Source organism: Typopeltis vanoorti, chromosome 2 (genome assembly GCF_054136105.1).
Source record: "Typopeltis vanoorti isolate ZY-2024b chromosome 2, IOZ_Tvanoo_1.0, whole genome shotgun sequence".
NCBI classification, from domain to species: Eukaryota; Metazoa; Arthropoda; class Arachnida; order Uropygi; family Thelyphonidae; genus Typopeltis; species Typopeltis vanoorti.
In genome coordinates, this window is record NC_143550.1 from 142,635,964 (window position 1) to 142,650,827 (window position 14,864).

The 14,864-nt window shown below is 40.2% G+C and overlaps 1 protein-coding gene across 1 annotated transcript in view; it reads right to left on the reverse strand.

Annotated features, from left to right (window-relative positions):
* LOC150109481 (von Willebrand factor D and EGF domain-containing protein-like) overlaps positions 1 to 14,864 on the reverse strand; it is a 419,421-nt gene that overhangs the window by 346,435 nt on the left and 58,122 nt on the right. The window contains exon 6 of the mRNA XM_090402470.1: positions 1,748 to 1,889. Within this exon, the coding sequence (XP_090258596.1) occupies positions 1,748 to 1,889 (142 nt within the window). The remainder of the gene's footprint in view (positions 1 to 1,747; positions 1,890 to 14,864) is intronic.

Below are 14,864 nucleotides of genomic sequence, written 5' to 3' on the forward strand. Positions count from 1 at the left end.
TGGGATACATTGAAAATAATAGTCAGATCTTTAAAAAAGTACAATTTCTACATAGCTTTTAAGCCCCAACAGAAACTTGCTACCATTATCTGTTCTACCAATGATCAGTTATCTCCTCTTTCGGTGCCTGGAGTATATAAAAATATACCATGTTACCTGCAAGTTGACATATAATGCAATGATATATAATACAGAAACAAGACCAGACACTAGTCAAACAAATGTTAAACACGGGTGAAATTAATATATTAAGAAAAATAGTAAATAAAACTAGATTAGATAAAATAAAAAATACAGATATAAGAAAACAGTGTGAAATACAAGCAATAAACAATTGGATAGCAATCCGAAGAATAAAATGGATTGAATACGTGGAAAGAAGGAGTGAAGATAGAGTAATAAAACAAGTCTATAGTTGGAAACCAAAGAATAAGAGAAGAGCAGGAAGACCTAGAAAAAGATTAAAAGATACTATTAAAGAAGATGAAGTCTTGGTCTCAACAGATACTACATCTAATGCGTGAAGAAGAAGACCTGCAAGTTGGCATGCTTCCAAATTAGGTCTTCTTCTTCTTCTTGCAGGTAAACCAGTCACCATCTATTTAGATGAACACAAAAACTCACATCTGCAATCATGACTATGGTCAATCTAGTCTTGTGGACCATGTATTGGAGACCACTCACAGGATCTTCTGAAAAAAAAAAAAAAAAAACACTATTCACCATCACAGTAAATTTAAAAAAGAAAGACTGTTTTTGGAATCTGCATTGGTACCCAGAAATCAACTGAATTTAAACAAATGCGAGTGCAAAAAACTTCCCAAAATTTGGGAAACATTAATCGCTCAAAGGTTTCAATTTATGAAGGGATATGGAAAGTTCTGATAAACACTTAGAACAAAAATTATATTAAAGCAACTGATATAACCACAAAAAAAACATAAAGGATATAAGAATATAAGTTACTTTAATAACTGTACTACTAGTATGTTCTTTCTTGTGTTTATTTCAGTTGTTTTAATATCATTTTTGTACTAGGTGTTATTAGAACTTTTAGACCCCCTCCCCTTGTCCATCTGAGGCCACAAGTGTTAACTGTATTCCCTGAAGATGTCTCAAGGAGTAACATAAATTTTTATGTTAAAGTTAAGAAGGGATGTATAAAAATTAAAATGACTTTTGCAGGAGGAACATAATTAAATCAAGGTTAGTGATTGGTGTTGAGTAATTATGTCAGTATGTAATGTGTTTGATATAATAGAACCTGTCAGCATGAGACTGGAAGTAAAACATCACCTTCACACTAAACATTTTGAAATTTAAAATAAATATGTGAATTTTTCCAGAGAAATATCAAAAAAAAAAAAAAAAAAGTGTTCAGCACATTACTTGTTTTAAAACTGCCAAAGTGCAAACAAAAGCTCTGCCAGTATTGTATAAACTAGCCCATTAATTTTTTTATTTGAATTTAATTACAAAAAATGTATTTTATATAATGATAATATTAGATTTATGTAAACTGAATGCATTGAATCAAAAAATTAAATTATAACCATAATTCTAGAATTTAAAAAAAAAAAAAAGTAAAAAGAAGGGATTGCAAAAAATTAAAATTGTTTGTGAAGAGAGAAGAGTGTTAGTTGAAAATATTTGAAACCTGTGATATAGCTATGTCATAAAAATATAGATTGATGTTAACCATTCATTAAATATCTCAAAATCACATATGTTCTTATTGAAGACTTACAGTTTGTTCTTGCCACTAACTTTAATCTCAGCTGGCAATTTTCTGAGCTTTTAAGACTGGAGCATAGATATGGAATTGTTGGTGTAAATTGAACAGAATGAGTCTGTCCATCTTCTGATATTACCAGTGATGTAGAATTTATCTAAAGAAAAAAACAACATTGATTTCATAATAATTAAAAAACCTCAGTTAACTAAATGCTAAATCAGTATTACTTCCAAGCCTACATGGAGTTCAAAGACTCATCGATGAGGATTGAACACACACAGACAACAATAACCATCACACCTTGCTTTGAACACATTCAATGTTGGAGCACTCACCACCTGCTGTGGCAATGCATTCTCACTGAATACCTGTCAAGCAAAAAATCTCCTTTTCACTTCCTTACTCATATAATTTTTTACATCAGGGATGATGTCTCATTCTCACATTGCCCATTATCCTACACAATAATTCCCCTGTATTTATTTGTTAGACTTCTCTAACCAACTCATACATCTGGTAGGAGAGAATGAAAAAAATATATATATGAATGAGAAAATAGTAGTTGATAGTGTGGAAGGTGTGAGTGACTGTGAAAGTTTAGGAGATGGTTTTGTTTGGGAGAGTGAATTTAGATTAAGAGTGACTGACCTGCAGAGGGAGATAAATGAGCTGAAAGAGGAGGTGGAATGTCTTGTGAATAAGAGCAGAAGTATGAAAGATAAGATTAGGAGAATGGAAGAGATAAATGCAAGGCGAATCAGAGTAGGGGAGAGAGAGAATTTAGGGAGTATGAGTGAGAGGTATGGGGGTGCTAGAAGAGGAGAGAATGGAAACAGTAGAAGAGAGGGAATGAGAGAGAGGTATGGGAATGCTAGCAGACGAGAGGATGGAAACAGTAGGAGAGGAGAGACGGAATGAGAGAGAGATATGGAAGTGCTAGAAGAGGAGAGAATGGAAACGGTAGGAGAGGAGAGAATGGAAATGGTAGGAGAGATGGAATGAGAGAGAGGTATGGGAATGCTAGAAGACAAGAGGATGGAAACAGTAGGAGAGATAGAATGAGAGAAGGATATGGAAGTGCTAGAAGTGGAGAAAATGGAAACAGTAGGAGAGAGAGAGGGAATGAGAGAGAGAGATGTATGGGAGTGCTAGAAGAGGAGAGAATGGAAACAGCAGGAGAGAGAGGTATGGGAATGCTAAAAGAGAGAATAGCAGTAGAGGAGAGGGAATGAGAGAGACCTATGGGAATGAAAGAAGAGGAGAGAATGGAAACAATAGGAGAGAGGGAATGGTAAGAGGTATAATGTATGGCGACTCAATGATCCATGGTGTTCAAGATAGGATGCGTGAGGAGTGTTTGCCAGGAGGAACAATAGAAAGGATGGCTATGGCAATTAAGAGAGGTGAAAGGGTGGATGAGATGATTGTGATGATAGGAACAAATGACTTGATTGGTAATGTAAGTCAGGCAGCGAGAGATATAAAATTTTTGCTTGAGACTGTACGGAAGAAGACAGAGAGAGGAAAAATAGTGTGCGTGTTGCCTAGATATGATAATGATGAGCTGAACAGAATAGCGGTGATATTGAATGGCAGAATAGCAATAATGTGTGACAAGAGAGGACTGGTATATGTGGATGCTTGGAGTGCGTTTGAGGAAAGAGAGGAATTGTATGCGAGAGACTGTTTACATTTGAATGAGGAAGGATGTAGGCATCTGGAGAGATTGCTGTTCTGAACGAGTCAGTGTGTCCCAGGGAGGATGATAGCAGGGGTGGCCTCTTGTGGGAATGGATATTTGGGAGAAGGGAGACGATGTCAGGTAACACTGAGCCCAGTGGAGTCTAGAAGGGATAATGCTGGGTATAGAAACAATGGCATTTATATGCTTTATACTAATGCCAGGAGTATCCGGAATAAGGGAGAGGAATTGGTGGTGCAGATAGCATCAGCCTGGTCAAAAATTATTGCGATCACTGAGACATGGTTGACAGAAGGGGATATAACAACAGGAATAGAAGTCGCTGGGTATAGCATTTTTCATCAGGATAGGAAGGGAAAGCATGGTGGTGGGGTACTGCTTATGATAAGTAATGACCTATGTCCTCTAAGAGTGGAGGCTGTGAAAGGAAGTGAGACAAATGATTTTGAGAGCGTATGGTGTGAGGTAGAGGTAGGCAAGACAGGATATTTAGTGGGGTGTTGCTACAGACCCAGGAGCACAGAGGATGGGGACCAGGAGATGTTTAGACAGCTAAGTTTAGCAAGTGCAAGAAGAATGATTGTTATGGGAAATTGTAACTACAGTAGTATAAATTGGAGAGAGGAAGATGCATGTAGCAATAGGGGAATGGAATTTCTGGAATTCTTGAGGTACAAATGTCTTAGGCAACATGTAACAGAGGGAACAGGAGGTTCAAGAGTTTTGGATTTGGTTATAGCATCAGAAGAGTTGATAATAAATGAGTTCACCTCTCTCCCACCAGTTGGAGACAGTAACCGTATGGTTTTGACTTGGAAAATGAATAGACATGCAGGAGTATCAAAGAGACAGGAACTTATGTGGAATTATAATGCAGGTGATTATAATAGACTTAGACGTCAACTTCGGGAAGTTTCGTGGAGGGAGGAATTGGAAGGCCGGGATATCATTAGTGCGTGAAAAATTGTGAAAGAATATTTGTTAGCAGCAATGGTAAGTTGTATACCACGAGTGAAGAAGAGGACACAATTTGGAGTAAAGTGGATGACAAACAATATTAAACAGGAATTGCATGCGAAAAAGAGGCTATGGAAGAGATATAAGGAGACAGGTGAAGAGAAGATGCATGAAGAATATAAGACACAGGCCAGAAGAGTGACTAGTGTGGTAAGGAAAGCAAAACTGGAATATGAGAGGAGATTGGCCATATGATCCAAAGAAAATCCTAAGGAATTTTTTAGCTATGTGGCCAGTAGGAGGAGAAATGACTGCGGTGATATTGTGGGATAAAAATGCAAATAGAGTGACTGATGCAGAGGACATAGTGGAATTGTTCAATGAACACTTTATTGGAGTATTTCATCCTAGAGGAGTCAGTTTTAATGTTAGAGGGATAAGGTTGATTTGAGGTTTAGAAGTACAAGAGGAGAGTATGTTTCAGATACTGAGTACTCTGGATGTCAGTAAAGCTGTGGAACTGGATGGTATTTCACCTCGAATTTTGAGAGAATGTGCTAGGGAACTGACAGTGCCTTTAACCTGGCTTTTCAATGAAAGTCTGGCTTTGGCAAAGGTGCCCAGGGAATGGAAGGAAGGTAAGATAGTGCCATTGCATAGGGGTGGTAACAGACTGGAAGTGTCTAATTATAGGCCAGTCTGTGTGTCATCAGTAGTTGTTAATATCTTGGAGAAAGTAGTGAGGGACCGTATACAGCATTGGGCAGATGAGGGTAATGTTATCTGTGAGAGTCAACATGGATTTGTGAAAGGGTGCTTTTGTTTTAGCAATATGCTAGCCTTTTATAATAAAGATACAAGAACATTAGATGAGGGAAAGGCATATACTGCAATTTTCTTAGACTTAGCGAAGGCATTTGACAGGGTGCAACATGATAAGCTGATATTTAAGTTGCAGCATATGGATCTGGATGTCAGATTGGTCAACTGGATTCAGGATTGGCTATCTGATAGGTATCAGAGAGTTGTGTATGGTGGAGCAGTTTCAAGGAGGCAGAGGGTTTCAAGTGGGGTCCCACAGGGCTCAGTACTAGGACCTATATTGTTTAACCTTTATATCAATGACATTGCCAGTGGATTGCAAGGGGATATTCAGTTGTTTGTAAATGATGCGAAGCTGGGAAGGATTATTAGTAATAGTGCAGATGTGGTAGCCCTGCAAGAAGATTTAAATAAGCTAGATAGATGGGCAAATGAATGGGAGTATCAATTTAATGCAGCAAAATGTAAGGTCTTGAGGTTTGGGAAACATCGATGGGACACTGCATACTCTATGGGAGGAGTTATACTGAAGGAAGTAGGGGAGACAAGAGATCTGGGGTTGATGATTGATAGAAACCTGAAATTTAGGGGACATATTGCAAAAGTGGCGAAGGTAACGCAAAGAATTGCTGCAATAATGAGAAGGACACTGACCTGCAGAGATAAAACAGTTATCATTCCATTGTATAAGACCCTGATCAGACCACACTTGGACTTCTGTTCTCAGATTTGGTCCTTAGGATTTGAAGGGGATAAATTGACTGTGGAGAGGGTACAAAGGCGGATAACAAAGATGGTTTCAGGACTGTACAATGATAGTTATGAGAATCGGTTGAGGGAATGTGGACTGCAGAGTTTGGTGGATAGAAGAAGGAGAGGTGATATGATTGAGACTTTTAAACTGTTGAGAGGTGGTTACAGGGTTGACACTGGGGAGTTCTTTCGCTCGGTTGAACAGCTGGAAGGAGTGATGACAAGAGGCCATCCCTGGAAGTTACGAAAGGAAACTGTGAGCAAGAGGTTAAGGAGTGGTTTCTTTGCGTGGAGGGTGGTTGAACCGTGGAATGCATTGCCTGATGGAGTGGTGGGAGCGCGAACGGTCAATGAGTTTAAAGAGTGGTATGATAGACTTTGTGTTTCTTAGGGGGAACCTCCCCTCGATGAGTCTTGACAGACTTTATGTTCTTAGGAAGGACCTCCCACGATGAGTCTTTTGACTCATCGTGGGAGGTCCTTCATGGTGGTGAGGTCCTTCATGGTGGTGGAAAGCATGGTGGTGGGGTACTGCTTATGATAAGTAATGACCTATGTCCTCTAAGAGTGGAGGCTGTGAAAGGAAGTGAGACAAATGATTTTGAGAGCGTATGGTGTGAGGTAGAGGTAGGCAAGACAGGATATTTAGTGGGGTGTTGCTACAGACCCAGGAGCACAGAGGATGGGGACCAGGAGATGTTTAGACAGCTAAGTTTAGCAAGTGCAAGAAGAATGATTGTTATGGGAAATTGTAACTACAGTAGTATAAATTGGAGAGAGGAAGATGCATGTAGCAATAGGGGAATGGAATTTCTGGAATTCTTGAGGTACAAATGTCTTAGGCAACATGTAACAGAGGGAACAGGAGGTTCAAGAGTTTTGGATTTGGTTATAGCATCAGAAGAGTTGATAATAAATGAGTTCACCTCTCTCCCACCAGTTGGAGACAGTAACCGTATGGTTTTGACTTGGAAAATGAATAGACATGCAGGAGTATCAAAGAGACAGGAACTTATGTGGAATTATAATGCAGGTGATTATAATAGACTTAGACGTCAACTTCGGGAAGTTTCGTGGAGGGAGGAATTGGAAGGCCGGGATATCATTAGTGCGTGAAAAATTGTGAAAGAATATTTGTTAGCAGCAATGGTAAGTTGTATACCACGAGTGAAGAAGAGGACACAATTTGGAGTAAAGTGGATGACAAACAATATTAAACAGGAATTGCATGCGAAAAAGAGGCTATGGAAGAGATATAAGGAGACAGGTGAAGAGAAGATGCATGAAGAATATAAGACACAGGCCAGAAGAGTGACTAGTGTGGTAAGGAAAGCAAAACTGGAATATGAGAGGAGATTGGCCATATGATCCAAAGAAAATCCTAAGGAATTTTTTAGCTATGTGGCCAGTAGGAGGAGAAATGACTGCGGTGATATTGTGGGATAAAAATGCAAATAGAGTGACTGATGCAGAGGACATAGTGGAATTGTTCAATGAACACTTTATTGGAGTATTTCATCCTAGAGGAGTCAGTTTTAATGTTAGAGGGATAAGGTTGATTTGAGGTTTAGAAGTACAAGAGGAGAGTATGTTTCAGATACTGAGTACTCTGGATGTCAGTAAAGCTGTGGAACTGGATGGTATTTCACCTCGAATTTTGAGAGAATGTGCTAGGGAACTGACAGTGCCTTTAACCTGGCTTTTCAATGAAAGTCTGGCTTTGGCAAAGGTGCCCAGGGAATGGAAGGAAGGTAAGATAGTGCCATTGCATAGGGGTGGTAACAGACTGGAAGTGTCTAATTATAGGCCAGTCTGTGTGTCATCAGTAGTTGTTAATATCTTGGAGAAAGTAGTGAGGGACCGTATACAGCATTGGGCAGATGAGGGTAATGTTATCTGTGAGAGTCAACATGGATTTGTGAAAGGGTGCTTTTGTTTTAGCAATATGCTAGCCTTTTATAATAAAGATACAAGAACATTAGATGAGGGAAAGGCATATACTGCAATTTTCTTAGACTTAGCGAAGGCATTTGACAGGGTGCAACATGATAAGCTGATATTTAAGTTGCAGCATATGGATCTGGATGTCAGATTGGTCAACTGGATTCAGGATTGGCTATCTGATAGGTATCAGAGAGTTGTGTATGGTGGAGCAGTTTCAAGGAGGCAGAGGGTTTCAAGTGGGGTCCCACAGGGCTCAGTACTAGGACCTATATTGTTTAACCTTTATATCAATGACATTGCCAGTGGATTGCAAGGGGATATTCAGTTGTTTGTAAATGATGCGAAGCTGGGAAGGATTATTAGTAATAGTGCAGATGTGGTAGCCCTGCAAGAAGATTTAAATAAGCTAGATAGATGGGCAAATGAATGGGAGTATCAATTTAATGCAGCAAAATGTAAGGTCTTGAGGTTTGGGAAACATCGATGGGACACTGCATACTCTATGGGAGGAGTTATACTGAAGGAAGTAGGGGAGACAAGAGATCTGGGGTTGATGATTGATAGAAACCTGAAATTTAGGGGACATATTGCAAAAGTGGCGAAGGTAACGCAAAGAATTGCTGCAATAATGAGAAGGACACTGACCTGCAGAGATAAAACAGTTATCATTCCATTGTATAAGACCCTGATCAGACCACACTTGGACTTCTGTTCTCAGATTTGGTCCTTAGGATTTGAAGGGGATAAATTGACTGTGGAGAGGGTACAAAGGCGGATAACAAAGATGGTTTCAGGACTGTACAATGATAGTTATGAGAATCGGTTGAGGGAATGTGGACTGCAGAGTTTGGTGGATAGAAGAAGGAGAGGTGATATGATTGAGACTTTTAAACTGTTGAGAGGTGGTTACAGGGTTGACACTGGGGAGTTCTTTCGCTCGGTTGAACAGCTGGAAGGAGTGATGACAAGAGGCCATCCCTGGAAGTTACGAAAGGAAACTGTGAGCAAGAGGTTAAGGAGTGGTTTCTTTGCGTGGAGGGTGGTTGAACCGTGGAATGCATTGCCTGATGGAGTGGTGGGAGCGCGAACGGTCAATGAGTTTAAAGAGTGGTATGATAGACTTTGTGTTTCTTAGGGGGAACCTCCCCTCGATGAGTCTTGACAGACTTTATGTTCTTAGGAAGGACCTCCCACGATGAGTCTTTTGACTCCATGGAGGTCTGAATAATAATAATAATCCCAATCACATCATTCCTCCTCCTACTCTTCCTATTGGCCAGTCTCTTAAGACCATATATCCTCATTCTGTCCTAATATTCAGTACTTCAGAGTCCCAAGACAGTCTTGGTTATTCTCCTACATGCTCTCCATTGTTTTCTTATCACCAATATTCCATGAGTGAAGAAGAGGGCACAATTTGGAATAAAGTGGATGACAAACAATATTAAATAAGAACTGCATGCGAAAAAGAGGCTATGAAAGAGATATAAGGAGACAGGTGAAGAGAAGATGCATGAAGAATATAAGACATAGGCCAGGAGAGTGACTAGCATGGTAAGGAAGACAAAACTGGAATATGAGAAAAGATTGGCCCTTAGATACAACAAAAATACTAGGGTATTTTTCAGCTATGTGGCCAGTAGGAGGAGAAATGCCTGTGGAAGAATGACATTGCGGGATAAAACTGGGAATAGAGTGAATGACGCAAAAGACATGGTGGAATTGTTCAATAAACACTTTATTGGAGTATTTCATCCTGGAGGAGTCAATTTGAATACTACAGGGATAGGGCAGGTTCAAGGTTTAGAGGAGGAGAGTGTGTTCCAAATACTGAGTACTCTGGATGTCAGTAAAGCTGTGGAACTGGATGGTATTTCACCACTAGTTTTGAGAGAATGTGCTAAAGAACTGACAGCTCCTTTGACCTGACTTTTCAGTGAAAGTCTGGCTATAGAAAAAGGTGCCCAGGGAATGGAAGGAAGGTAAGATTATGCCATTGCATAAGGGCAGTAGCAGACTGGAAGTGTCTAATTATAGGTCAATTGGAGGATCATCAGTAGTTAGTAAGATCTTGGGGAAAGTAGTGAGGGACCGTATACGTCATTGGGCAGATGAGGGTAATGTTATCTGTGAGAGTCAACATGGATTTGTGAAGGGACGCTCTGGTTTTAGCAATATGATAACCTTTTATAATAAAGCTACAAGAGCATTTGATGAGGGAAAGGCACATACTGCCATTTTCCTAGACTTAGCAAAGGCATTTGACAGGGTGCCATATGATAAGCTGATATTCAAGTTGTAGCACATGAGTCTGGATGTCAGATTGGTCAACTTGATTCAGGATTGGCTGTCCAATAGGTATCAGAGAGTTGTGTATGGTGGAGCAATATCAAAGAGGTAGAAGATTACAAGTGGGGTTCCACAGGGCTCAGTACTGGGACCTACATTGTTTAATCTTTATACCAATGACATTGTCCGTGGATTGCAAGGGGATATTCAGTTGTTTGCAAATGATTCGAAGCTGGGAAGGGTTATTAGTAATAGTGCAGATGTAGTAGCTCTGCAAGAGAATTTGAATAAGCTAGATAGATGGGCAAATGAATGGGAGTATCGATTTAATGCAGCAAAATGTAAGGTCTTGAGGTTTGGGACACATCAATGGGACGCTGCATACTCTATGGGAGGAGTTAAACTGGAGGAAGTAGGGGAGACAAGTGATCTGGGGTTGATGATTGATAGAAACCTGAAATTCAAGGAACATATTGCAAAGGTAGTGAAGGTAACACAGAGGATTGCTGCAATAATGAGAAGGACACTCACCTGCAGAGATAAATGGGTTATCATTCCATTGTATAAGACTCTGATCACACCACACTTAAACTATTGTTCTCAGATCTGGTCGTCCCCAGGATTTGAAGAGGATAAATTAACTGTGGAAAAGGTACAGAGGCAGATAACAAAGATGGTTTCAGGACTGTACAATGTTAGTTATGAGGATCGGCTGAGGGAGTGCGTGGACTGCAGAGTTTGATGGATAGAAGGAGAGGTGATTGAGACTTTTAAACTGTTGAGAGGTGGTTACAGTTGACCCTGTAACCAGCTCTAGAGTCATGACAAGGGGCCATCCCTGGAAGTTACGGAAGGAAACTGTGAGAAAGAGGGTGAGGAGTGGTTTCTTTGCATGGAGGGTGGTTGAACTATGGAATGCACTGCCTGATAGAGTGGTGAGAGCGAGAACGGTCAATGCGTTTAATGAGTGGTATGATAGACTTTGTGTTTCCTAGGAGGGACCTCTCTCGATGAGTCTTGATAGACTTGTGTTTCTTAGAAAGGACCTCCCACGATGAGTCTTTTGATTCCATGGAGTCATCAGTTTAATGCAACATTTAGTTGCATTAAACTGATGTTCCCATTAATTTGCCAACCTTTCCAGCTTATTGAAAACCCCATGAAGAGCAAAAAACACTAGCATTGTTACTAATAATCTTCCTGAGTTTCAAATCACCTATAAACAATTGAATATCTCCTTGCAGTCCCCATGACAATATCAATGACATAAAGATTGAATAATGGTCCCAGTTCCACATGGTTCATACTCTGTGGATATTACTAATTCTCTGATATCTATCAGTAGGTCAGTTACCAATCCAATCCACTAACCTGATATTCAAACCCCATATGTTGCGACATAAAAACCAATTTCTCATGTGGCACCCTGTCAAATTCGCTTGCAAAATCAAAAAAAAATTGCAGATGTTCCCATTAATTTGCCAACCTTTCCAGCTTATTGAAAACCCCATGAAGAGCAAAAAACAGATACAACTTAGATACAACAAAAATACTAGGGTATTTTTCAGCTATGTGGCCAGTAGGAGGAGAAATGCCTGTGGAAGAATGACATTGTGGGATAAAACTGGGAATAGAGTGAATGACGCAAAAGACATGGTGGAATTGTTCAATAAACACTTTATTGGAGTATTTCATCCTGGAGGAGTCAATTTGAATACTACCGGGATAGGGCAGGTTCAAGGTTTAGAGGAGGAGAGTGTGTTCCAAATACTGAGTACTCTGGATGTCAGTAAAGCTGTGGAACTGGATGGTATTTCACCACTAGTTTTGAGAGAATGTGCTAACGAACTGACAGCTCCTTTGACCTGACTTTTCAGTGAAAGTCTGGCTATAGAAAAAGGTGCCCAGGGAATGGAAGGAAGGTAAGATTATGCCATTGCATAAGGGCAGTAGCAGACTGGAAGTGTCTAATTATAGGTCAATTGGAGGATCATCAGTAGTTAGTAAGATCTTGGGGAAAGTAGTGAGGGACCGTATACGTCATTGGGCAGATGAGGGTAATGTTATCTGTGAGAGTCAACATGGATTTGTGAAGGGACGCTCTGGTTTTAGCAATATGATAACCTTTTATAATAAAGCTACAAGAGCATTTGATGAGGGAAAGGCACATACTGCCATTTTCCTAGACTTAGCAAAGGCATTTGACAGGGTGCCATATGATAAGCTGATATTCAAGTTGTAGCACATGAGTCTGGATGTCAGATTGGTCAACTTGATTCAGGATTGGCTGTCCAATAGGTATCAGAGAGTTGTGTATGGTGGAGCAATATCAAAGAGGCAGAAGATTACAAGTGGGGTTCCACAGGGCTCAGTACTGGGACCTACATTGTTTAATCTTTATACCAATGACATTGTCCGTGGATTGCAAGGGGATATTCAGTTGTTTGCAAATGATTCGAAGCTGGGAAGGGTTATTAGTAATAGTGCAGATGTGGTAGCTCTGCAAGAGAATTTGAATAAGCTAGATAGATGGGCAAATGAATGGGAGTATCGATTTAATGCAGCAAAATGTAAGGTCTTGAGGTTTGGGACACATCAATGGGACGCTGCATACTCTATGGGAGGAGTTAAACTGGAGGAAGTAGGGGAGACAAGTGATCTGGGGTTGATGATTGATAGAAACCTGAAATTCAAGGAACATATTGCAAAGGTAGTGAAGGTAACACAGAGGATTGCTGCAATAATGAGAAGGACACTCACCTGCAGAGATAAATGGGTTATCATTCCATTGTATAAGACTCTGATCACACCACACTTAAACTATTGTTCTCAGATCTGGTCCCCAGGATTTGAAGAGGATAAATTAACTGTGGAAAAGGTACAGAGGCAGATAACAAAGATGGTTTCAGGACTGTACAATGTTAGTTATGAGGATCGGCTGAGGGAGTGTGTGGACTGCAGAGTTTGGTGGATAGAAGAAGAGGTGATATGAGGATCGGCTGAGGGAGTGCGTGGACTGCAGAGTTTGATGGATAGAAGGAGAGGTGATTGAGACTTTTAAACTGTTGAGAGGTGGTTACAGGGTTGACCCTGTAACCAGCTCTAGAGTCATGACAAGGGGCCATCCCTGGAAGTTACGGAAGGAAACTGTGAGAAAGAGGGTGAGGAGTGGTTTCTTTGCATGGAGGGTGGTTGAACTATGGAATGCACTGCCTGATAGATTGGTGAGAGCGAGAACAGTCAATGCGTTTAAGGAATGGTATGATAGACTTTGTGTTTCCTAGGAGGGACCTCTCTCGATGAGTCTTGATAGACTTGTGTTTCTTAGAAAGGACCTCCCACGATGAGTCTTTTGATTCCATGGAGGCCTGAATAATAATAATAATATAACTAGATCTGTGCACAGAAATCCAAATAAGGTCAAATTATTATTATTCTTTTCTTGACCTCGATGGAATTACAAAATTCATTGTGGGACGTCAACGCTTTTAATACAAAGTGTATCATATCACTCCTTAAACTCATCCACCATTTTCAACACTCTCTCAGGCAATGCATTCCATGCTTCTATCACCCATAATGCAAGCAACATACTTTTTACTCTTTTACAACTTCCAGGGTTCACCCCTTATCCTTGTTCCTTCCGTGTTCTACTGTATGAAAATTCTCCCCATTGTTATCCAATAATAACCCTTCAACAGCTTCAATGTCTCAATCATATCCTCCATTTGTCTTTTTTTTTTAATTATTATTATTATTCGGGCCTCCATGGAGTCAAAAGACTCATCGTGGGGGGTCCTTTCTAAGAAACACAAGTCTATCAAGACTCATCGAGGGAGGTCCCTCCTAGGAAACACAAAGCCTATCATACCACTCCTTAAACGCATTGACCCTTCTCGCTGTCACCACTCCATCAGGCAATGCATTCCATGGTTCAACCATCCTCCATGCAAAGAAACCACTCCTCACCCTCTGGCTCACAGTTTCCTTTCGTAACTTCCAGGGACGGCCCCTTGTCATGACTCCTTCCCGCTGTTCAACCAAGCAAAAGAACTCCTCAGTGCCAACCCTGTAACCACCTCTCAACAGTTTAAAAGTTTCAATCACATGACCTCTCCTTCTTCTATCCACCAAACTTCTATCCTCATAACTAACATTGTACAGTCCTGACACCATCTTTGTTATCCGCCTTTGTACCCTTTCCTATTCACAAAATTCTGAAGTTTGCATGCTCTCAGTCTATCCTCATAATCAACATTATACAGTTCTGATATCATTTCTGTTACTCATCTCTGTGCCCTCTCCAAGGCTACTTCATCCCCTTCAAATCCCAGTGACCAGATCTCCATACGTGATCTGATCAAGGCTTTATACAATGGGACCACCACCCTTTTATCTCTCATGGTCAATCTCTTCATAAATAGTGCAGCAATTTCTGAAATGCTTTCACAACTTTTGCATCTCTGAACATGAAATTTTTAGCTACAATCACCCCAAGATCCTTTGGTTTTTCCACTTCTTCCAGTATAGCTCTGCCAAATGAGTATGAAGCTTCCCATTTGTAGATCCCAAATTTCAAAACCTTACATTTAGTTGCATTAAACTGATGTTCCCATTAATTTGCCAACCTTTCCAGCTTATTGAAAACCCCATGAAGAGCAA